Genomic DNA, 22,592 nt, shown 5'->3' with positions numbered 1-22,592 from the left:
AATAATCTTGAACAGTAGGAAGTTACTCATTGTAACAGGGATTCTCTTGAGCATATCTGACATCTTATTTACTCAGTATTTTTGGACTGCAGTCTTATTTTGCTACTGTCTTTAGGGTTTGTGTGTTGTTGCTGGGGGCGGGGAGGGGGGTCGCTTTAAGCCTCATTTCTGTTTGGTTGGCAGCCACTTACTTAATGACCTAAATACATGATTAGACTGTTTTTTCTTCCTATTCCTGTTCCCATAGACCTATTAATTTTCTTGGTTTATTCTCCTTTCCTTTCTTTTTTCTTTTTTTGGATTTCTCCTTACTTTCACTGGCTCTATTTGCCCTAATAAAAAGGAATTAAAAGGCACCTTCTTGCCAGTACATCACTCTGGCAGAGGGATGGAAAGAGGTGCCACCCTCAGATGTGGTCCTCAGCGTGGAGGTGCTGACAGGAGGACTGTCCTGAGTTCTGCTCTGTAAGGGTTCTTTAAGTCCGGGCGTGATAAAAACATGTAACCGGGGGCCCAGGCTTATCATTCAAAGGCGCTGAAAGGCAGTTCAATTGGATCCTTTGCTATGGAAGAAAGTACTTAGCTGAAAAGAGATTTTGCTTTTCTCTTTTTCTTTTTTAAAAGTAATTCTTGACTTTAGCATTCTGTGCAGTTAGACTTACATCTGCACAGGAGAGCATTTTGTTAGTTTTTCCATCAATAGATTGAAGGTATGACTCTCTGAGCCAAACTGCAGTTAATAAGAATTAACTGAAACATTGAAAAAAAAAAAGAAATCAAAGTCATGGCAGGGCTAATATTAATGGATGACAGTATAAATTGAAATGGAAAACATGCAGTATACAGAACACAGTGAGGAGGAGTCACTGCTATTTTGTATTTAATAAATTTTAACCCATTGTCCTACCCAGCTGAGAGACTGTTAAAATGGACAAGGTTCGAAAATATTCTTCTACATGGAAAGACACAGCTTCCGGTCCTTGGACCTGCTGTGCTTTTGTGTGACTGTCATGAATTTTTCAACTTTATTAAGGTATCTTTTAGTGGCTATTTGTTCTCTAGACAGATCTTCAGGACTCATAGTTGATGATCAGAGTACCTGAACTGGGAGTTTAAACAGAAAAAATCCAGGATAATGAATGTTTTACATGCTGAAAATAATTACGTTCAGCTGGCTTAACATAATAACAAAACTAATATTAAAATGAGAACCTCTATCTAGGCTTTTCAAAATGTTTTTTTTTTTTTCCTTCCATAAAAATTTAAGCAAGAAAAATTTCATTGGGTTAAATCATTAGGAGGACTCTTTGGGCACCTGTTCAGGCATAGGTAAAGAAAGCTGCCCACTCCTGGGCCCTCTGCCGGTGCCGGGACATGACTGGAAGGCCACGTGCAAGAAATGGGACAATAAGTAGACAATGACTGTATTCAGGAAGGCACCTCCTTGTTGACCTCACGTCAGAACCTAACTCAAGAGCCGGGTAGGATCTGTAGAGCCTAGCTAATATTGCTTTTCTTTTTTAGGTATTCATATTAGAATACCACAATGTACCAAAACCCAAGCCCTGCTCTAGACTTTGTGGGAAGACTTCCTGTAAGACCCCACATTGTCACATGGTGGTACGTCTGTGTGTGGTGTACAGACAGGCAGGAAGTGGATTCCTGTCCTTCGGTTGGCTGTGGGAATTAAGTGATTCATTTCTAGGTTTCTTGGGGATTTGTCAGTGGCTGCCTCAGATTCAGTGAGCATATGGATGGCTCCCCTTAAAAAGGAATTCCCCTTCTTAGGAATGTCATTTAAATGATCCCTTAGTTTGTACCCTTTTTGCTTCTTGAAGGTAGCTTTTTGGTGAAGCTCTTTGTCGTTCACTGGGAAAGAGCTAGATTGATTCTTACTTTGTGACTTGCCCATTTTTAACCAGTGGAAAACTGTAGTTACCCTCAAATGAGTTAGAACCAAGCTGAGATAGAGATACCAAGATGAGACTCTGACCCAAACTTCAAATGTCTCATCATTTTCCTTCCCAGTCATTTCTTTGTTTTCTTGGACAACTTTGGAAAATATTCATGGGATTGAATCAATCTTAAGATATCTTACCAATCCTCTTGTCTGTTAAATGGAGTTCATTGTGAAAAATAATTTTTCCATTTGACTTTTTTTTTTTTGACATTTATTATAAATGAAGTAAGAAGGGATCGAAAGAGAGGTCCAACATCTGGGAGAACTTGTTTCAGTAGCTAGCCTGGGAGCCTGAACCCTAGCTTCATACAGGTGAGATGTGTTATGGGAATAAAAGCCTTGTGCATTTAATGAACCCCGCCTGCCTGTCAGCTTGGTTTTTCATGCACCATTGTTGTTCAAATAAGAAAAAGAGAATGTTCACAGCCTGTGGTGAGATTAGAGTAATGAAAATGAAGTGTTAATCTGTCAATAGCGAGCATATCTCATATACTGCTTCCTGGGCCACATTTATGCGTGTATAATATATTCCAGGTTTTCTCATGACCAGGGAAGCTTGGATGCTCGTTATATTAAAAACACCCTTTTGGTTAAAAGTGAGAAGTTGGTCATTTTTCCTTGGACAAATAGTTATTTTTAATAATTTCTTCATAAACCAACTGCTGCCTGCCTTCTGAGTGCGCAGATGCTCCACTACGCTTTATGTGCTGCTGTGCTTGTCCTTTGGGTCTCTCTCTCCTTTCTTCCTTTTTTCTTTTTTCTTTTTTAACAAATGCAGAGTGTTGAAATAAGCCTCAGCATAAGCCTAGTTTGAGGTTTGATTTCCTAGAAATTGGTGATTCATAGAAAGAAGGAGGGAGTTAAGTGAATGTAAGGCTTCATCCCTATAAATACAGATTAAATATTATTAAACATTCATTATCTCATACTTTTTTTTGTCTTGATACAGTAAAATGCAAACAAAAATAACCAAATCAGGAATCTTCTAGAACTCTTTTATGTATTTGCAGTCAGCTGCCATGATGTGAGCCTAAGGAGAAAAGCTTAAAACTTTGGTCATCATGAATGGGAATTAACTATGTTTTTTTCCATAAAATTCCCCTTTCTAAAATATTATAGTAGGTAAATCAACATGAATGTAGTGAATTATACTTTTCCTAGAACGGTTTTAATTGTTGTTTTTTATCCGTTTACTCAGTTATTTGAGAAATTAAATTTTTTCCCAAAATGATACTCTTACAAAAGAGAGTAAATTTAATCTTAGATTATAACAAGATGTTTTAAAGAAAATAATCTGAATATTTACATGTATGCTACCCATGGGGTCATCTCTTTTAAGAAGCATCTTAAGAGATGGTTTCAGAAGAAGTTAAAAGGTGTGGGGAGAGGTAGGTTAATAACTGAGTTCCAGGTGTCTGCTGCTAATTGTTCAAAATTCAGGCATAATGGATATTAAGGAAAAATGCTTCCCAAAAGGAATATATAACATTGTTCTTCAGCTTTTGGGTATAAGACTTTATTTATGAAGCTCATACTTTGGGCATTTTCTCTTTTTCTATTCAAATAGGTGTTAAGGAATGCAGTATGATCGTTATGATTTTGTGAACTGTTTACTTAAAGTTGTTCAGGTTGTTAAGAATCAAGAGAATTTGGGGATTAATGTCTAATTGTGAAGTAAATTTGGCGTGTGTTCAAGGGTTACTTTCTTAAGGTGAGAATGGAAGAAAAACACCTCTTTAAGGAAGGAAACACCTAATTAAACAATAATCTTTCAAGAATGTGGTCCAGTGATGAGACATAACTTAGAAACACTCTATGAAAGTTGATTTACATTTTCTTCTTTTTAATAAGTTGGAATATGGCTAATCATAGCACATTTAATACATTCTGAACTGTATAGTACTTCAGAGGTAGTCTGTTGATATTCTTGGATGAAGCAAAAAGATACTTTCCTCTGCTAAATAGGGTATTTCTAATTTGTTTGTAAAAGCTACTAGTGGATAGAAGTACTATCTTCTTGTGGTTGATTGGAAATAGAGAAATAGAAAGATTTTCTTCTTGAAATTTTCTGCAGTTAAGGGAAAAAGCAAAATAGATGTGCATTGTAACTGTCATAGACATCTGCTTTTAGGTAATCATTTTTAAAGAAATATGCCATGACTTTTGGGGTCATTTGAACCTGCAATAATGTCTATTTAATATAAGTATAAATGTCAGGTTGTGGCATACATGTGGAGCCAGTAAAGACGAGTATTTCCTGTGATAATATTCATGCATCCTACATGTTGACTTTTGAAATTTACCTTGAAGATGTATTCTATTTTCACATTAGGGTCAGTTTTCACTTAAGTACAGGATCATTCTAGAAAGGAAGTACAGAAGTGTTAACATGTGAAGGAACAAAATGGATGTAGATCTGAGTAACACCATTGACTTGAGCATCTTTGCTGGGCTTCAGGGAAGAATGTGGTTGATTGAAAACCAGTGTAAATGTTTTGTTGAACCACTGTTTAAGAAGAGATGATCAGTTTGGGATTTGCTTTAATTTTTTTAAAAAAATCATGAAAAGCAGTTTGCTTGGCACTTAATGCTTGATTGAACAACTATATTTTGAAAAATTTTACCCCCCCATCTTACATTATGCAAACCCATGAAATAAGAAAGAGAAGATACCCTTCTCCTTTTCTTCCACAAACTCTGTTAACCCTCTTTGGAGTTTTATGTCTTTTTAAAGATCAAGAGTTGCCCAAAAGGGCCATGAGGAAGTAAGGTAGTAACAAGCAAGGGGAGTGAGTCTGATGGGGACTGCAGTGGATCAGAAGGACCTTGTGTCAACCACAGTGAGGTTTCAGTTACCCCGCTCCAGACAGTTGTTGTCAGGTGGGGATGCAGGCCCAGTGTTGTGAGATCCTTGTCTTCTCTCTCTCTTTTTAATGGGAAGTCAGAAATCCAGATTTTTATGTGGACTCTTCTGATTTTTAAATCTTGGCAACCTTTTCAAATATTTTTAAAAGTGTGTGGTCCAAACAAAACTCATCTGTAGGCTTTATTCAGCCTAGCGACTGCCAGATAGAAACCTCTGTTTTAGATAGTATTTTAATGGATGAAGATAATAGTTTCATTGCATGTGAACATTAATCTTGGGAATTCCCCACTGGGATGAACCAAATTCTTCATTTTTTTTAAACAATTAAAAAAAAAGTTTGGTAAATATATTTCTGGTGCTGATAGTTTTGATGTATAGCTTTTCTTCTTGTGACCCACATACAAAGAAAAATCAAATGTGAGCAAAACAAAAATAGTCAGAGGATTTTAATAAAAGTTGAAAAGTAAGAATTTTAGAATTCTAGGGAAGAAAGGGGAGATATCTAAATTTGGAAAAGAATTCCATGATTTGTGTCAGTAACTGATGTAGATGAAACGTTGAATTCAACTATAAAGAGGTTTTTATCTCACCTTTAAGCAGTGGATTGTTGGCCCTGAATCTTTGCGGGATTGCAGTAATTTACCAGGCAATTGACTATGATGTCACGGAGAGGAGATGAACCACAAGGGGAAAAATTCCCTATGCCAGTTCATACAAGGCCAATATTGTATACAAGCTTCTAGAAAACATCATTTATGTTGTATAAGATATGTTTTCAATGCCTGTGTAAATTTTTTGAAGGGGCTCTTGAAGATAATCTATTCATAGTTGAATTTCTCTAGGCAAATCAGATATCAGCATTTTATCAGCATTTTCAACAGAACCGGTAATTAATTGGTTTGAATTTCAAATTGAAGGTCATCCTGTTATTGATTTTCGTGGGAACAGGAAGCAGCATCTTGTTAAAATGATCTGCAAATGGTGCCTCCGTGTGCCTAGTTTCCGTCTAGGGTCTTGTTGAACAGCATCAACGTCAGTGTCGGGCACCAATCAGAAGGGAGTCACTGCTGATATAAACATAACAAGCTGTTGGTTTGCTTCCAAAACAGCAGAGAAGAGCTGAGCTGGAACAGAGACCAGAGAGTAACAGTTTGTTTTATATAGTAAGTCAGGTATTTTAACTCAAGTGACTTGTGCGACTTGTTACGAAGCATCTGTCAGTGTGTCAGAATGACGTTGGTATGCCATGTTCCAGAAGTTCAGTGTCAACACAGTTGTGACTTACCAGTTTTAGAAACCTTTCAACTAGGAATTAGAAAAAATAATCTTTAATACTGGGGTGGGAAGCATTGCCGTAAAGAGGGTGGTGAAGAATGGAGGATAAAAGAATATACTCCTTTAGATGCTCTTCCTTTTTATAAAATAACATTTGTGTCTTGTATTTTAGAAGCAGGTTTATTGTTGCATGTGCCAGGCTGTTTTAAAGCAGTCCTTTCTTTCTCCCTGTGTTTATACTTCTTGCAAATGGTGTAATGTGAGGGTAACATGAACTAGGTGGGTGGCAAACATGATGCCTTTCTAAATCGGAATAAGTATTTTAATTTGAGCTATGCGAAACAAGTTGGAAAGTGCAGCTTCTTCTTAGGGTTCAAAGTAAAATTCTTAATAAAAAAAAAAAAGGGGGAGGAGGGGGAGCCTTCCATTTTAAATACCCTGGAGCTGTGAATGCAGTTATTTTCAGGTTGACTTCATTTTGTGTAGGCATGATAGCGGCACCAACCATCTACGTTAAGCCTTAACATTCCACAAAGCCATTTCAAGTTTATTATGAACTTCAAAGTCTGCTCATCCCTAGGAGAATATCAAGTTTAAGCATGCCACTCTGCCACAGTCACAGTTAACTTTCTTCAATCGAGAAGTGACTTTCTTGAGTCAAAAAGGCTCACTTTCCTACAGGTGATCCAGTCTTTGAGACCAGTGCAGTCATCTCGCTGATTGTTGCCCTCCTGAGTTGTTAATCTATCTTGTTAGCAGTGCTTGGAAAGTACCCCCAAATAAGGCAGGACTCCTCACAATTTGTTTAAAGCTTTCCAATGAGATCAGCATTCTTTTTCAGCTTTACTTCTAGAGTTCAGGTCATTGATCCTATTTTACCAGTTCCCAGTTGGAGTTTCATTACAGGTGATAGAAACATAGGGGAGTGTGGGGGAAGATGCTGATGCTTCCCAATGCTGTCCCAATACTTGCTAGTGTCTACACCTCAGATGGCTACTAGTGCTTTGGGAAGGAATATGGGGCTGTTCAGCCTGATCTCTTGGTGTTTAGCGTCTCTTCTTAGGGAAAGAAATTCTTCATTTCCTCTATGTAAAATGCCTACCCTTTTGGAGGCTCCTGGTCTTTAGTTCCTACCTCACTTATTAAACCACCCCTGTCCGTAGTATCATGCATCTCAGAGATGGAACTTGACGGACTAGTCAGCATTGCAAAGGTCACCCTAAAGCTATTGGCAGAACACACTGCCCTTTGTTGCTCAGTGATTATAAAGCTACCTTAGCAGTTAACTGGATGTATTTGACTGAGCTGCTTTTCCCGAATACCAAATTAACCATTTCTTATAAACACCTGATAGAATGCCCAATCACAAGCTGTCTCAAGTATATTTTCAAAAGATATCTTTAACAATACTTGAAATATCAGCGCTTTGGCCACCAGAAGGGGTAGTGTCCATTGCAGTTTTGCTTCAGTGAAAATATTTCTAAATTATTTGAGAGTTTTTGCATTATCTGAAATGATAATGTTCCAACAAATTAGAAAATTAAAGATGTTGCCAAAAGTTTCTGTTACAGCTTGTCTTCTGTTAGTGTAGCAGTATTTAAACTCATGTTGTGAATTGACTTTTTTAAGAGAAATGCTATAAAACTTTATTTCCTTTCTTGTTATTTTCCATGAATATAAAATATGGAAAGACCTTTTTTGGTTTTAGGTAATAACTTTAAACAGTCTAAAACTGGGTTTCACCATATTTTGTGTATTCAAATGCACTTCAGAGTTTTCTTACTGAAATATTAGTTCAACTCTATTCAGAATTATAGAGGAATAACTAATAAATGATCAAGCTACTTATTTGAGGCAGGGGAACTGCACTTGAGACTTGAGTTTTGTATTTTACATGCTTGCATTGATTTTGTAATACCAGTACAATCTTGATATACTTTCTAGTACACAGGTAGCATCTTTGCCTTAGCTGTTATTTAAATAAAGATGAGTAAAGAGTAAATAATTATCTTTACATGATGCATGTACTTTGGACTAACTTTTCTCTCAAATGTGTGATTTGCCATATATTCTTACCTCCTCCAGTTCTGTTTGGTTCTTGTTGGATTGGGTAAGCAATTTAGGCATTTAAAATGACTTCTTCTTTGGTTTCAAAGCGAGTAAGTAAAGGTGCAGAGAAATCCCTTCAGTTTACCTTTCAATATCTTTGAACCAAGCAAATTCTGTCCTACCTTCCTGTCATGCATCCATCCAGTTTCTCTTTGAGCTAAATAAGCACATCTATAGCAGACTATATTTCCCCCTCTCTCCAACATAATAGGATGAAATCAGCATTCAAATAGCTTTTGTTGCAAAAGTTCAACAATCAAAGGAAGGGAACCAAACAAAAATGATTTAAAATAAGATGCCGAGTATGAAGTTCAGGTACTGAACAGTGTCTGAAAGCAAAGTATGGTGATAAGAGTTTTGTGTTGCACGTTCTTAAGACTTAAGTGTTTGTTGAAAAGACTCTTTTTCTTTAACCCAGAGGTATGTTTATCTTAGAATAATAATCATTTCATGCTGTTCATTTTTTTTCTAGTTGACCCATTCTCCAGACCTTTTAAAAAAAACTTTTTTAAGTGGATGTAAATTCCATTTTAATTAGACCAGTGCAATCTAATACTGCAGCTAGCCAGGAATGGAAGAAACATGCTGGAAGTTAATACAACCCAAATCAGCCATAGCCAGATAATTCCCCTGATCTTTGTAACAACCCCCTTCCCCACCTCCACCATGAAATGACCCTGTTGTTCTGGAGTTTCAACAAGACATTTAAGGTTCATTTAAAAAAATGATCATCCTTTACAGGATTCTTTGCTCTTGCATTTCTCTTTCTTTCCCTTGCCACACAGCTGTCATTGGTATAGGAGAAAGGTTGGGGGGAGGGGAAGAGGAGGAAGCCCTGTTCAAATCGTGTCACGTAGCACTAATTCATCTGCTCTCATTAGAGGGAGCGAGGGACAGCAGTGATGGCCAAGAGCTGCACTCCACACATGACACGCGAACAGTTTGGGGAATAGAAAATTGCTTTCTCAGGAAGCCCAGCCAATTAAGGACTTGACCATATTGAATGTCAAGTGTTAATTTAGGTTTTTCTTCATTTTCCCAGTAGTAATGCGGGTCCTGTGATGAGCAAATACATGTCAAGTAAAAGTTGATTGCATGAAGGACCCGGGTATTATATGTCACTGACAAGTCACAAATGTACTGAAGTCTTTTAACCCCTTAGGTGGGTGTGGTGGGGGAGGGGAAAGGGGAGAGGATTAATGTTACCATAATGATAAGGATAGATAGTTTATGTGGAGGTGGCATGGATGGGACAGACAATAATGGTAATTCATGCAAAAACCAGGGATAGGACAAATCCTACTCTGAGGGCACAGAAGCCCTTGTAAAGCATATAATACCATCCTCTGCTGTTGCAAACATGGTACTCAGAATATATATTGTCTGTTTTAAGATTATATGAAAAGGGAAAGTAATGTACTCTATGATCATGACCTAGGAAATTCCTTATTAATTATCTCCTTTGAAAGAAAGAAAACAGTCGTTAAGTAATCACACTCTTTTGGGCATTTTAATCCGTTGGCTCAGTGCAGCTGTCAAATTTCCAGTATTTATAATTTCAGTTTCTAATCAAACACTCATTTAAAGAAGTAGCTGTGTAAATCTGTGTAATAGCAGAGATGCAAAATATGAGACTGAAAGAACGTTTGTTTTCCATCTCGAGTATCTCTGGAGGGTGATGTTTAGCCAATAGAAACTGGTAGAAGGTCAGTCATTGTCCTTCATTTCTTTTGGTGCCCAAGTGTAGAAAGGAGGAGATTCAAGCTTCAGTGAGTGAGGTAACTTTGCCTTTTTTAAACTGAATGTTGCAGGTTGCCCATCATGTATAGCATCTCATTTCCATTCATCAGCATTCATTTACATGTGAATGTCCTGAAAATAAGAGAATATCTGTTTCTGTTGCAGTTGTACTTGTAGCAAATAAAAATATCTGCTCACTTTAAAAACAGTGCTGTGTGTCATTTAAAGAATCTTAAAGTGAAACTCAGAGCAGTTACAGTCTGGTCATTTTCTTCCCTTTTTATGTAATAATCACGTGCCCCCTTCATATCTTTAAGGCTGTCACCTTAATTCAATACTTTCTTGAAATTTACTCTCTTTTATTTATTCCACAGTGTTTTAACATACTTGCCTTTGTGTCTTGACAATGCCTGCACTCGGAAGACTTCAGTCTGATAGTGCTTTAAATTTGGCAGCAAAAAGTATTAAGCCTTTCTCTCAGGTTAGGAGCTGTGCTATCATTAAATTAAAAGTTGGTTAAATTTACATTAAAGAACAGTTAGGAAACAATTCCAAGAATCTGATGTCTACTAAAATAGATCTTTTTCTTAAGAAAGAAACATTAGGCTCTTAAATACTGGGGTGTAATGTCAGTTCTTTTACATCTCCCCTCCCTGTCTCAAAACTAACCAAATAAAATAAACTAGCCCTCCCTTCCCTTCCTATGTTGATAAGCTCTGTCTATGGGACTCTGGTGGCATTTCAAAAGTACTGTTTAATTACACTCTGATTGTCAGCAGCTTCTCTTCCGCTGGGTGTGCTGAGAGACTTAAGTAAGTTTCCGTAAAGTAAATTCTGATGATGGCAGCTCGGGGTTGCTGATTCAAGTTATTCCTTCTCTTCTGTGTCACTTTTGACGGATGGTACCTAATGCAATCAGCCACAGGCCCACAAAGCCTTTCCTTGGGTTGCGTTAGTAACTGGACCAGGGGTTCCCCTCCTCCCCAGATCTTGCCTTCAGATGTTCACTCCTTCCTGCACCCCCACCCCCGCCCCCAACATGTCAGCCCAAATAGGAAAGGGGAAAGAACTGCAGGACTACCCCGGACAGGCTCTTCCGAAACCTCCATCTCCCGGTGGTGCAGTCAGAGCTGCCTCCCTTTGCGTGCCTTTTTGATAAATTTAAGAAGTCAAATCGCTGACACAGATAGATAATCCAAGTGTATAGGGTGAAGAGTTATAAATTAACACATTATTCCCTCTTAATGTGAAATACTTGAGAATGCATTTTCTCAGTCCCCTGACATCTTACCCAGTGAGGGCTCGCATTGTACTTTTCAAGTGGCATTGATTTGTTAAAGCGCTGAATTAGCATCTCTGGCCAGCTGCTTGATCCACTGTTGTGTCGTGGGGCTCCTGTACCTCCTCTCCCCCCAGCCGTCTCTCTTTTCCCTTCAGTCCTGCCTTTGCTCTCCCTTTCCATTTTGCTTCTGCCCACCCCGTTCTCTGTCTGTCTGCTCCTTCTCTTTCCTATTGCTTGTGTTTCTTTCAGTCTGGTTTCATCCTTCTGCATCCCCCTTCTTTTCCTTCCTTCACTATTTCATCCACACGCTTCCTTTCTTGTCTCATCTTGTTGCTTCTGAGGGTTGCCCTCACTCAGGGTTAAAGTCTGACTGCCTGTGAGGGTTAAAGTGTGACTGCCTGTAGGGGGTGTGAGGTGGGACACTGGCAGGGACTACTAGGGGTGGATGACTTAGCAAATCCAATAGCTCCAAGTAGACTCTTGTGGAGAATAGATTAACATATGCCTGTTTGTGCTTATCTAAATAGGGGTTGGTGAGAAACATCTCACCTATTTTGCTTGCTAGAAATTAAAAGGTAACTCACAAAACTTTGAAATTTGTATTCCCAAATGCCATTTAACACAGTAAAATTTTCTTTTGGTTAAGTTAAAGAAAATTATTGATGGTTATCACAGACTTGATCATATGCTTACACCCACACCAAAATGTTTCTGCAAAACTTTTGCATTGGTGCAACTTTGCGCAATTCAATAAACTCACTGATAGAACTTTCTTTTCTTACAGGTTCAGTAGTGTTCTGATTCCATTAATTTGGTACCGTTTCATATAAAAACATGACTTCCTCATGGTGCCTCACTGTACCATATCAGTATTAAGGTTATAAAATTGGTTGACAGTTTTTTACTTAGAAATAAGGGATGGGTTATTGCTTCTTTTTAGCAGTGTGTCTCAAGGTTCCTGAGGTTTTCAGAGGAACTGCGTCACAATTGAGAGGTTTAACATGCTGTGTGTGCATGATCACAGATTTGACCCTTTTCTTTCTCTAGATAACTGGTCGAAGATGCTTTGAGATCATCGTGTTGATTGATTTGATATGAGCAAAAAAGTGTATCTGCCTGAATTTAAATAGAAATTATCCTCTGTAATTTTAGTTTCATTGCTTTAAGTAGTGCTGTCTGCAGTTTTACTAGGCTTCCCACTAGTAACATAAAAATTGGATTTGAATATACTTTGGTAATAAGTCAGATCATTTAAAAAATCAGATATCTTTATTGCTGGATTTTATATATGTTAAAATGACAATCTGATTTCAGCATTTATATTTTGAAATGGAAATATTTCACATAGGATTTGATAATCTTTGCTTCTCTGTTGGCTTGATTTCCCACCCCCTGTTCCTCAAGTCAATTCCTTTTTTTTTTTTTTTTTTTTTAAATTAATTGCTGTCCTGCTAGCTAGAATTAGCATGGTTTGGCTAAGGTGAAGGGATTAGAATGACTCTTCATGGCATGATAATGTCTGTTTAAAGAAAAGGAAGAAAAAAAAGTCTTTTAACTGGGGCTTAAGACTAATTCCATCTACTAAGGAGACAAAAATTACGCTAAAGGAGACAATTTGGCTTTATTTTCTGTGTGCATGTTAACCTGCGTAGTGATCATTATTTTGTATTTTAGGGTGTTCTCTGAAGGAAGATGTTCTTTACTTGCTGTAGGAAGGGGATGTGACCTCATTCTAGGAGATTAAGGCTGGAACACCTTTTGCAGGGATAACCACGGTTCACCTGGCTGTAGTTCAGGGTCAAGGTCAGGGTCAGGAGGGACTTGCTTCTTAGAATGGCCTCTGAATAGAGTAGAGAGGACAAATTAGAGAACAAAAAAGTAGGGCAAGGTTGAAAGTGAAAGTGCCCCATATGAAAATAGTTAAGGATCAGAAAAGGGGGAAAAAAAAAATAGAAAAGTAGAAAAATCTGGAAGGCATACTTGAGTAGTGAGAGAGAAGTTGAGGATAAAGGAAAGAAGACAGGTTGGAGGGGCAAACTTATACCTTGTAACTTTCAAAATTAATAAAAATCAGGCCATACAGTACCAAACTGGCATCACCGCAGAGTCCAAAATTACTTCAAACATTTAAAAACTTTTAGTGTAATTTTTGAGTATTCATTCCTTGTATATTTTCTCTTGTTCCTTAGTTTGTTGCTTCTGTTCCTTGGAACGCAGACAGCTCTGTACAAGTAATATACCAATACATCTAGAGTTTAAAAAACCAAATAATTAATTTGTTCCTTGTTCCTTGGGTGGTAGTACTTTAGCCACATGAAATGGTTAAGTGTGGATGTTTTATTTAGAGTTCAACACCTTTTGAGCTTTTTCTCTAAAATTCTCCGGAGAAATCAGAAAAATTTGTTTTTGTATTTTGTAAGTCTAAATGAAATGTCACTTAAATGCAGGAAGAACTGGCAGTTTTGATAAGTTGTCCCCAAAGCAAACCAGCTTGTCAGTAATCACAACCTAATTACAAAGGCAAATACAAAGTTTGTGTTTTAAAAAGTCGCAAGACAAAGGAAAAAAACAGAAACAGACCCTTCTCCAGCACCAGGCAATAGCCTTCACCCCCCACCCCCCTTCCACAGGAGCCCTTCCATAGTAGCAGTAATAATAAGAGAGAACCTTTTGGCTTCAGCCCAAGTCCTGTTGAGAGGGAGCCGCCAGCGGCCTGCACAGTGTGTGGCTCTGCAGAAGTGCCAGAGTGACACACGCATCACAAGCCGGTCACAATGCGAGGGGTCAGGGGTCACGTTCAAGAGCAGGGTGTTGCTGGACCCGGCCGAGGAAGCAGAGGTGGCCCCTCTGTGCTCAGTGTGTGGGTCTGTGTACTCCTTTCCCGTCAAAGCTGGCCCGGCAGGGCCAAAAAAGCGGTTCCTTGGCAGGGTTTAATGGCAGGATGATGTAGTCTGTTGTGACTAGTGCATTCCTTTCAGGTTAAACTAGGGAAATGGCATTGTGTTAAAATTCCAAGTCGCATGAATGTTTTATTGCCACAGTGCATTTAGCCCTCTAGGGGAGTGTGTGTGGCGGCGGGTGGGGGCGGGGGTGGCGGGGGGTGGGGGGGACTTAGAGACTCAGGAACTATCAGAAGAACACTTCCCTTGGAAAATTTTACCCACCAGCGTGAAGCTGATTTGCTGTGATGGTCACTTAGAAGGGTTTCGCTTTTTCCTAAACTGACTGTTTTAAAAGTCTTGCCATCCGGACAATTACCGGCTGAAGAAAACACGACAGGACACAGGCAAAGAGGTGGCGAGATAGAGAGGAGGAATGCGCCAGAAAGGAGCTGAGCTGCCTTCTTGTATAAACTGCCCGAGAGCGGCAAGGGCCCCCTCCCCGCCCAGCCCTTGTTCCCCCTCTTCCCTGGGCTGAGCTTCGCTGTGCGCGGAAGGCCAGGAGCGATCAGTCACCCTTGCACCGCTGACGGCGAGGCCACTGCAGCTCATGGTACCGTATGTTACCAGTCAGCCTCCCTCATTCCTTCCCCGGGCTGCTCTGGGGGCTGTGTGTGGGTGGTGGCTTTTTCTTTTTCTTTTTTTTTTTCCCTTCAAAAAACCTTTTCTCTCTAATAACGGTTTCTACTAGTCAGAGGGATACAGTTTGGGAATGCAGAAGGACTGAGAGTTTCAAACAAAACAAACTTAAGTATGGCACTATTTTTTTTTTCTTCTCTTTTTGGCATTCAGAAGGGATAAACCAAACCATTCTAGTTCAGTCGCAGCCAAAGGTTTCCAGTGTGATTTAAAACCAGGAATTCTGGAAAGAGGGCAGTTTAAGATGCAGATCATCTGGGCTGCGGATCTTGTAAACAGACTTTTGTACAACCATGTGAGCATCGTTAGGGTTAGAGGGCACGCTCAGGTTCTGCCATTGTCTGGGATGTATCCATTTTGCCAGTTGCCCCCACCAGTCCCTCTCTGGGGAAAACTCTAGCCTGGCCCTTCACCGCTCAATTGTTTAAGGCTTACCTTTACTCCGGGTGTGTATGATTGGACTTGGGTTGTAATTGTGCATGTTGAATGTAGCTGTCTGATGGCTTCGTGATTTGACCTGACTCAGGTTAATTTATAACAGATTAAAATATGGACGTATGGAATGGCCTCCTGATTTTGCATTGGGACTTTATAGAATATTAATGCATCTGATTTTTTTCCCAGTGAATAAGAGAAATACAAATTGTCTTGGGCTTACCTAAATAAACATATCATCTTAATTTGCATTTTAGGTTTGAGTTGGCTATCGCTCTTCACTTGCAAACCTTAATACTTGCTTTGATTCCATGTTCTTGTAATGGCTCATTTTTCTCTTCCTTAGTAGTAATTGATATATAAGACATACATAGAGTTGTGAATGTGTGTGTGCCTGTGTGTACATGCACACTTTGACAACTGCCACATGAATGCAAGGAAAAACTTTTTACAGTTGTTAAGCTTGGATAGATTTCCACTGATAAGTTATTTTTTAGAATCTTATGTAACAGAAATTTAAGTCGAGAATATACTGTAAAACAGTAAATTGTGAGTGTGTCTGTGTGCCTTATTTATAGAGTTTTGGGTACATGATTTATGTATTTCTATAAAATGATGGTTTTGTCCAGATAGACCTCCTGAGTTTAATCTGATTAGTGCTGTCCGTAGATGGTTTATTATTTATATACAGATACATTCATATTGTTTATGGGAGGTCTTAAACCAACATGTAGTCAACTCGATGGCAAAATCAAGATTGATGTGTGGACTTGGCACTTCAAATTTTAGATGAACTCATTAGATATTTTCACTTACATTCTAGAGAATACTCACTTTAAGAATTCTTTTCAGTGCTGAATGTAATCAAGTGGTAGTGATGGAAGTTGTCTTTTGATGATTTTTTTTTTCTAGTTTCCAATTTTAAAGTGCACTTTTCAGAGGAATATTAAACTTAACTTTGTGCTGGATTTCTTTTTCCCTTCTAGCCAGTTTCAAAATTAATTCTTTTTCCTAAAAAGTAGAAAAACTTGTCAACAGTGCCAAATTGAGGGTAAAAAAGTCTATTGTGTATGCTTAGATTCTCTAACAAAATTTGTTATCCTGATCAGGGAAGCAGTTTTTGATTATAAAAAGGATGTTGTGGTTGTATCCAAACCCTTTTCAATTCATTAAAACTGCCCCTTTATAATCCAAGAGGAAAAGAATGGAAATACCCCAGTATCACGTCTCCTTAACATGAAAATTAAAGTTGATTTAGAATTTTTTCCCTAAAAATCAAACTTTAAAAAAATATTAATACTTATTCTTTCAGCATTTTTCTCTCCCCATTGTACCAGCATTATTGTTTGACATTGCAGAACTCTCTGGTGGGGGTTGAGAGCTGTGGAGGAGTTAAAGATTGGTCCCAGGTTCAGATTCTCATGTTGCCACTTACTTGTGATCTTGTGACCTTGGGTGAATCACTTTATCCCTAACATTTGTTTTCTTCTGTTTTAAAATGGGGAAAAGAACACTTGAAAATTTGTCAGGAAGATGAAATGAGACAACACCCATGAAGTTCAGGCACATAGTAGGTGTTCAGTAAACTCTGTAGAGCTTGTTCTTTGAGCTTGTCTTGAGGCAAGTGTCCCTTGGAAAGCTTCTTCTTCCCTTTTTTTTTTTTTTTAAAGAGGGATAAATTTGAATGTCTTAATTTCACCAAATATCAATAGGAAAGGAGATCCTAAGTATAGGCAGACAGCTTTCTTTCTTTCTTTCTTTCTTTCTTTTTTGAGAATTGCTTTGTATCATCCATTAGTCCTGCGTTTTTGCCACTCTGCAAAATTCTCACTGGGATGACCTTCCTGGATGTCAGAATGATGCTGTTATTTCTGAGATATCAGTTATGGATAACCAAATACTAGAAGCTAAGCTAGCAAATTCTGTTACCTTCTATTTACTTTTGTATCATCAGTTCTAATCACTCCCTTGAATCAAAGCTTCTTGCTTTATCTTTGTTGTTGTTATTTAGTTCCTAAGGCGTGTATGACTCTTTTGTGACCCAGTGGACTATAGCCTGCCAGGCTTCTCTGTTGATGGAATTTCCCAGGCAAGAATATAGAGTAGGTTACCATTTCTTTCTCTAGGGGATCTTCCCAACCTAGGGATCGAACCTGTGTCTCGTGCATTGGCAGGCAGATTCTTGACTGCTGAGCCACCTTGGAAGCCCACTCATTTGGTTAGCACTTGGTAATAGAGCTAGAAGTTCCGTTATACAGGTACCCTGGTCTCTGTCCCTGGCTTTATGAATATGCACTTGTATTCATGGAGAGAGGGTCACACTAAAGCAAATAGCATTTACACCTTTTAGTAGAACTAAACAAGAGTATAGCAAGGCACCTATATGTATATTGGGGCAATATTTTATCTTCATTTACAGTATTGCACTTTGCCTTAAGTGTAGTTAAGGGCTTGGAAACTATTTGTTGAGCAGAATGTGCTGCTCTTACTGTCTTAATCCTGGATTACGTTTTTATCAAAAGTAATTGTGTTATGTGTAGTATATTAATATTGTCATAGATGGTCTTTGATTAGCATTGTTAGTTTGCCTGACATCTCATTTCTTTTAGCCAACACTTGTTTGAACATACTGCATCTTTAGATCTAAAATAAATATTTGGTTTAGTGTTCACTTTCACCTATTGCTAAGAGTAAAAGATGGGTTAAAAACTAATCATTTCATAACTACCTCCTAGCTCACACAGTGTGCTAGGGGTGGTACCCACTTTATCTTATTCAACTCTTAGAAAGCATTCAGGGCAGGTACAGTTATTTTCATTTTACAGATGAGGAAGTAAAGGTCTCAAATCTGTATCCAGCAAGTTTGACCCCCAGAATCTGCTTTTTCCTTACATTCTTCATCCATCTATAACTTAAGTCAGATATTACAAAAAATAGTAGTTGTTGAACCCACCAATTTTTGCTTTTCCCTTCAAATTAAATTTTGCAAGGAAGCCAACATTCAGAACTGATAAAAATTAGACCTATTCTAGAAGAAAAGGGTCCAGCCTCCGAGTTCTATCTTTGATCTGTGGAATACTCGCTTAGAAAAACTGAAGTTTAATGCCTGCTCACCCTATAAAAAGGAGGCATAGCAAACCCAAGTAGTCTTGGAGTTAAAGGGTTCGTTTACCATGGTGCAATTGTGGGGAATTCACAGGAAGGCTAATCTCTCCCAAATTTGAAAAGAGAACGTATCTAAGAGAAAAATAGTGTGTAAATACTAGCGTAAAAAAAAAAAAGTCTATATCATTGTACAGCTCTTCACATGTTAACTTTCAGGGCACAGATTTTGTTCAGTCCAAAGTGATGAAGTAATTTTATTGTGGGAAGAGTCACAAAAGAATAAGTCACCACTTTATGTTTAACAGGAGCCCATGCCTACAAATGTATACAGATTCCAGTTTGACAATATTAAAAAGTTGTGCTCTGTGTAATGTATAGCATATCTATAAAAGATATACATGTCACATGCATATACAAGTAAATGCAAGGATGGAGAATATGGGTAGATTTAACTCAAATGTTGAAAAACATACTATTTTAAACAAATTGCTTATAAAAATTAGTCAACATGGTAATTTTGTAATATCTTTATAAACCAGGAATTTAAAGTTTTTCATCTGCTAAATTTATATTGGGATTTTGTACAGTCCTTCATTAGAAAATTAAATTTCTATTTTATCAGCATGGGTGGCAGAGACTCGGTTTTCTAGCCAGATGTGTTTGCACTTGAATTTGTCTCTTCTTTATGTGACTTTGGAAGCTCAGTTACTTCATTTCTAAAAGGAGGGTTAGAATTGGTGGCTGTGAAGTGTCTGGCACAGAGAGGATGAGCCGCGCTGTTTGCTATTAGCAATTTCTTTCTGTAGTTCCTGTTGTTAATTTGCCAGCCTTATGCAGTGTTTAGTTAGCATCTCTGTATCAGTGGTGGTACTGAGTTCTTAATAATTGTGTCATGTATACACTTAGCCTTTTCAGTTAACCACTTAAAAAAAATACTTACGCCAATCTTGCTGAAGCTTAGTTTTGCTGAAGAAAATGAGAGTGGAGAAAAATCTCCCCTTTCTTACTCTTCACTGAGAATCAGTCATTGAGCAGCATAATTCTAAAATCTTGCGTGGCTTTTGGGTACTTTATGAACCTTTTTATAGTAACCCAGAAGCAAGACACTGATTGAATTAATACATTTCCATGGAGGGGCTGTTCTTTTAACTTCTCTTCTTCCTCCTCACCCATGTGTGCTTCGATAAGGGACTGTTCCAATTCACAGAGGAGGTTGTCACACTGGGGATGCGGCTTCATAGATAGGCAGGCTGTTGGTGAGCCAAAGAACCTTTCTGTCTTCAAAACTAAGAAAAAAGAAGATTAGAAACAGTAACAACCAAACCAGAAGCCCTACCCTAACCAAAAAGAAAGTACAAACTCCCCCCTCCCTTTATTTTCTGAAAAACCTTGTGCTTTTTATATAACACAGAATCTAAGCATAGCATGCTGACTTTGACTTTTCAGTTTTAAACTTTTTTTTTTTAACAGCTTTTATAAAGGGTACATCTTCATTGTGAAGATCTCATTAAGAAGACTACAAAGAGAGTAAACACTTCCTGAATGGCTGCCACCAAGGAACCATTTTATTAACATCTTTTTTAGTCATCCTTTCTCATTTACGTATACATACAGGTGTATGGATAGATGCTCATTACATACAAGGGTTATGGATACCTGACTCTTTTTAAACTCGGGCATGTCATAGATATCTTTCCATGTCTGTAAGTAAAGCTATCCATCATAATTTTTAATGGAGTCTTAGTGTATCATTGTACCATAATATACTTAATGAGTTCTTGGTTTGTGGACATTGAGGTTGCTGCCAGTTCATTTAATTTACAAAGAGTGGTGCCTCAGTATGGACACTCTTGTTTGTACTTGTATTTTTATTTATTAAAGGGGATTTCTTGAAAGTGATGTTCCTGGGAAAAGGGGTACAATTTTGTATATTTTAAAACAGTGGTTGGCAAACCTCTTCTATAAAGGCCCATATGGTAAATAGTTTAGAAGCCATGGGTTTCTGTGATAACTATTCAATTCTGTCTTTGTAGCCACAAACAGCAGTAGAATATATATGTATATAAAGGAATAGGTACAGCTGTGTTTCAATAAAACTTTATTTATTAATATAGAAGTGGGCGGCAGTCTAGAATTTGGCTCAGAGGCTGTAGTTACCTACTCCTGGCTTGAAACAAAGGAGAAACTGATGGGTGCTGGAAATCTACTCCCAGTTGTCTATAAGCTATTCGCATCGCATCTTAGAAATGTCTTCTTATGTGAGGGTAGTATAATGGGTTGATTACTTTCTTTCCAGATATATGGTAATCAATAGCTAAAAGCTTACTATAGGAGGTTTTCATACTTTCACTACTTGTAAAGCTTAGTAAATTTTAAAATAAGAAGATATATGTGCCAATATATATTTGTTAACAACTTGTTGGGCAGAGAAATAGTATCTCTAAAACTTACATTTTAGAGGAGATATTGTGTGTTTTCTCACCTGTAGAAGACTGTTTTGATAGAGTAAGGTTCTCGAGGTATCCTTAAGTAAGTCAGAAGGAAAGTTAGCAAGAGAAGTATCATTTCAGCAGAAATATACCACAGATCAACAGGGTGACATTGAATTAGTTACTGAACCTTTACAGGCTAAATTACACTCAGAAGACTGCTCTGTGCATAAATAGAAACCTCCTTGCATCTTGAATTTTTATAAAATAGGAATTACTGGCCCTTAAATGCCCTAAGGGTATTTGTTGAAGCTTGGGTGGAATAATGATATGGTTAAAAATCACTCTGTTTGTAACACTGGGTCACTGGTGCCACTGTGAATTTTAAGAGATTTATTTATTATTTATTTTGCATGCATTGGTTGAGTATCTGCTGTGTGAAAAGCTGATTGAGAGAAGACTAAGGAGAAGCCAGTAAGTTCTTGCCCTTCAGGAGGAAAAACATGTAGTGTTTTTATTTTTATTTATTTTTTATTTTTTTTTCATGTAGTGTTTTTAAAGTCTGCAGTTGTGTAGTGCTGACTGCCATGGGGGTGGTAGAATGCTGGCGGGGGAGAGGTCTTCTACCTGGGGATATCAGGAAACTTAGTGGAAGAAATGGCCTCCAGAAATACAGAGATGTTCAAAAGCTTAGTGCAAAGTTTCCCGGCGGTCCAGTGGCTAAGAGTCTGCCTTGCAGTGCAGGGGACATGGGTTTGATCCCTGGCCAGGGAGGATCCCAAATGCCTCAGGACAACTAAACCACGACTGTTGAGCCAGCGTGCTACAGAGTCTGCTTCACGAAAAAGACAAAACACACAACTTGAGATGCCCGCACACCATAGCTAGAGAGTATCCCCCTGCTGCACGGAGAAGGCCAGCTCACAGTGAGGAAGAACTAGTGCAGTCAAAAAAAACCCACAATAATTAAAAAAAAAAAAGTTTAGTGCAGGGGAGGCTATTCCAGAAAAAGAGTGGTCTGAGAGCTATGTCAAATTAGGAAAGCCTAGAGCATATGCACCCACTCCAGTGTTCTTGCCTGGAGAATCCCAGGGACGGGGGAGCCTGGTGGGCTACCGTCTATGGGGTCGCACAGAGTCGGACACGACTGAAGCGACTTAGCAGCAGCAGCAGCAGCAGAGCATCCACACCCCACTCCAGCACTCTTGCCTGGAAAATCCCATGGACGGAGGAGCCTGGTAGGCTGCAGTCCATGAGATCGCGAAGAGCTGGACACGACTGAGAGACTTCACTTTCACTTTTCTCTTTCATGCATTGGAGAAGGAAATGGCAACCCACTCCAGTGTTCTTGCCTGGAGAATCCCAGGGACTGGGGAGCCTGGTGGGCTGCCGTCTATGGGGTCGCACAGAGTCGGACACGACTGAAGCGACTTAGCAGTAGCAGAGCATACGCAGGAGACGTTAAGTCTAATTATGATTAGACTGTCTCTTAAGGATTTAAGGCTTCCCTGGTGGCTCAGATGGTAAAGTGTCTGCCTGCAATGTGGGAGGACCCGGGTTTGGGAAGATCCTCTGGAGAAGAAAACGGCAACCCACTCTAGTACCCTTGCCTGGAAAATTCCGTGGATGGAGGAGCCTGGTATGCTACAGTCCATGGGGTTGCAAAGAGTTGGACACGACTGAGCGATTTCACTTCACTGAAGTATTTGTCATGAACGAGGAGGAGAGATGGAGCTGGAAGGGCAGGGCAGAGGTAGGCTGTAGAGGGCCTGGAAGGAACTTTGTAGTTGGTAGTTTGTGGGGAACATCTAGG

The 22,592-nt window shown here is 38.7% G+C and overlaps 1 protein-coding gene across 6 annotated transcripts in view; it reads left to right on the top strand.

Annotated features, from left to right (window-relative positions):
* The window catches only part of BNC2 (basonuclin zinc finger protein 2), a 481,226-nt gene that overhangs the window by 167,012 nt on the left and 291,622 nt on the right, over window positions 1–22,592 (top strand). The window contains exon 1 of one of the 6 annotated variants that reach the window (XM_069576627.1): window positions 14,376–14,724. The exons of the other annotated variants lie outside the window; for them this stretch is intronic. Within the exon in view, the coding sequence (XP_069432728.1) occupies window positions 14,722–14,724 (3 nt within the window). The 5' untranslated portion in view covers window positions 14,376–14,721. Of the gene's footprint in view, window positions 1–14,375; window positions 14,725–22,592 lie in introns of those variants that run through there. 6 annotated transcript variants of the gene reach the window in all.

Source organism: Ovis canadensis, chromosome 2 (assembly GCF_042477335.2).
Source record: "Ovis canadensis isolate MfBH-ARS-UI-01 breed Bighorn chromosome 2, ARS-UI_OviCan_v2, whole genome shotgun sequence".
Lineage (NCBI taxonomy): Eukaryota > Metazoa > Chordata > Mammalia > Artiodactyla > Bovidae > Ovis > Ovis canadensis.
This window is presented reverse-complemented; position numbering and strand designations above follow the sequence as displayed.